The following is a 2070-nucleotide window of genomic DNA, read 5'->3' as shown; positions in this document are numbered from 1 at the left end:
CCTCTCCCCATCTTACTCCCTTCCCCTTGCCTCCATAGGAGTGCTTTCCCACCCACCTGCTCACTCCTGCTCCACTGACCTAGCATTCGTCTATGCTGGGGCATCAAGCCTTCGCAGGACCAGGGGCTTCCCTTCCATTTGATACCAGATAAGGCTATCCTCTGTTACATATGTAGCTGGAGCCATGGGTCCCTCTATGTGTATTCTTTGGTTAGTGGTTTAGTCCCTGGGAGCTCTGGGGTGTCTGGTTGGTTGATGTTGTTCTTCCTATGCAGTTGCAAACCCCTTCAGCTCCTTCAGTCCTTCCCCTAACTTCTCTTTAGGGGTCCCCTGCTCATTCTGACAGTTGGCTGCAATGATTCCCATCTGTATCAGTAGGGCTCTGGTTAAGCCTCTCAGGAGACATCCATATCAGGCTCTTGTCAGCAAGCACTTCTTGGCATCAGCAACAGTGTCTGGGTTTGGTGGCTGCCTATGGGATGGATTCCTGGTTGGGGCAAGTTATCTTTTTTTATAAGTCAGTAATGTAACAAGGTTTTGATTGTATTAGAGGAGAGATTTTATTGGGATTCAGGAAGGGATCTATGAGAGCATCACTGTATAGAGAATTGGATTTATTCTGTTCTAACCCTTGTTGGTGATTGTGGGGATGATCATCTTAACTGATGGGGGAGAATAGAATCTCAAATCATGAATATGGAGTGGGGCGTGGAGATGAGAGTCTTTTAACACCTGTTGCCAACTTTCTTCTCTTTAGGTTTTGCTCACCAGCACTATGCCAAGGGGAATCTGGTCCGGATATGCCTTGGTGCAATGATTATAATAATCTTGGTGGGGCTTCTAGCAGAAGATTGGCACAGTCGGAAGAGATGCCTACAACACAGGATCAGAGCTGTGCAAAGGCCACTACCACCCCTCCCACTGGCCTAGAAATAGCATGGCTTTTAGCAGAGGGATTGACCATATGTTCATAACCATGGAAATCACCATTAGAGCTGCAGACATGGACATACTCAAGAGTGGGGAGGTTATATACAAAATGAGTGTGGAGAATCAATATGAGGCAGAGCCAACAAGGTAGGATGGTGGGTCATGAGCTTTCTTGGTGCTCAAGCAAGTTGAGACAATGTCTACTTTGCTCTAAGAACTCCATATGGGATGGAAAAGTCTCTTTTCTGATATCTTGCACATTGTAGGTATCATAATAGACCTGTGCCTTTCTTCAACCTTTTCTAACATGGGTTCAAGATTAATTTACAAAATATCTGGCTTTCACAGAGGACCTGTTTCATCATTTGTGTATAAACTCTTGTTCTCTAATAGTCTATGTTCCTCTGATGGTCCATAGCTTTAGCCTTTACCCTAAACTCATCTTAAGTCACAGTTGGATATGTCTACTTTTTAGAAGGGAGATGTGCCTCCTAGACAGTGGGGTAGGGTGTTACTTTTTATTAGTATATAATCCATATGATCAGCATAGTCTTTTTTTGTTTATAGTAGATATATTTCAAGACTTGAAATGGGTGCCTAAAACTATACAAAGTACAAAGTCCTGTACCCATTATGTTTTTTTCCTACATATATTTTTGCATTTTGAGGCCATTAAAATAAAAGATATCTGACTAGAATGTGACAGTTGCTCTGCCAAACAAGATGGCTATTACATCTTCATGAACAGACAGGCAGTGTATACACATCTACAACATTGGTTTATTTTCTGAAATGTAATAGTGTGGGATGGTGTAAAATTGTTTATTTCTATAATTTTTCCACTTAATATTTTCTTTTTAAAAAATATTTTAGATTTATTTATTTACTGTATATGAGTATACTGTAGCTGTTTTCAGACACACCAGAAGAGGGCATCGGATCCCATTACAGATGGTTGTGATCACCATGTGGTTGCTGGTAATTGAACTCAGGCCCTCTGGAAGAACAGTCAGTGCTCTTAATCCCTGAGCCATCTCTCCAGCTCTCTACTTAATATTTTCAACCTAAGATTGATTAACATGTGATGGAAACCATATGAAGCAAAACCACACATGAGAGGACACTCCTGAAAAATACATC

At 41.6% G+C, this 2070-nt stretch overlaps 1 protein-coding gene across 1 annotated transcript in view; it reads left to right on the top strand.

Moving 5' to 3' along the window:
- The window catches only part of Gp6 (glycoprotein VI platelet), a 24804-nt gene extending 22999 nt beyond the window's left edge, over positions 1 to 1805 (top strand). Inside the window, 1 exon segment of the mRNA XM_031385096.1 lies at positions 680 to 1805. Within this exon segment, the coding sequence (XP_031240956.1) occupies positions 680 to 930 (251 nt within the window). The 3' untranslated portion in view covers positions 931 to 1805.
- The last annotated feature ends 265 nt before the right edge of the window (positions 1806 to 2070 follow it).

The sequence above is a fragment of the Mastomys coucha genome, unplaced genomic scaffold, assembly GCF_008632895.1.
Source record: "Mastomys coucha isolate ucsf_1 unplaced genomic scaffold, UCSF_Mcou_1 pScaffold21, whole genome shotgun sequence".
In the NCBI taxonomy this organism is placed as follows: domain Eukaryota; kingdom Metazoa; phylum Chordata; class Mammalia; order Rodentia; family Muridae; genus Mastomys; species Mastomys coucha.
This window is presented reverse-complemented; position numbering and strand designations above follow the sequence as displayed.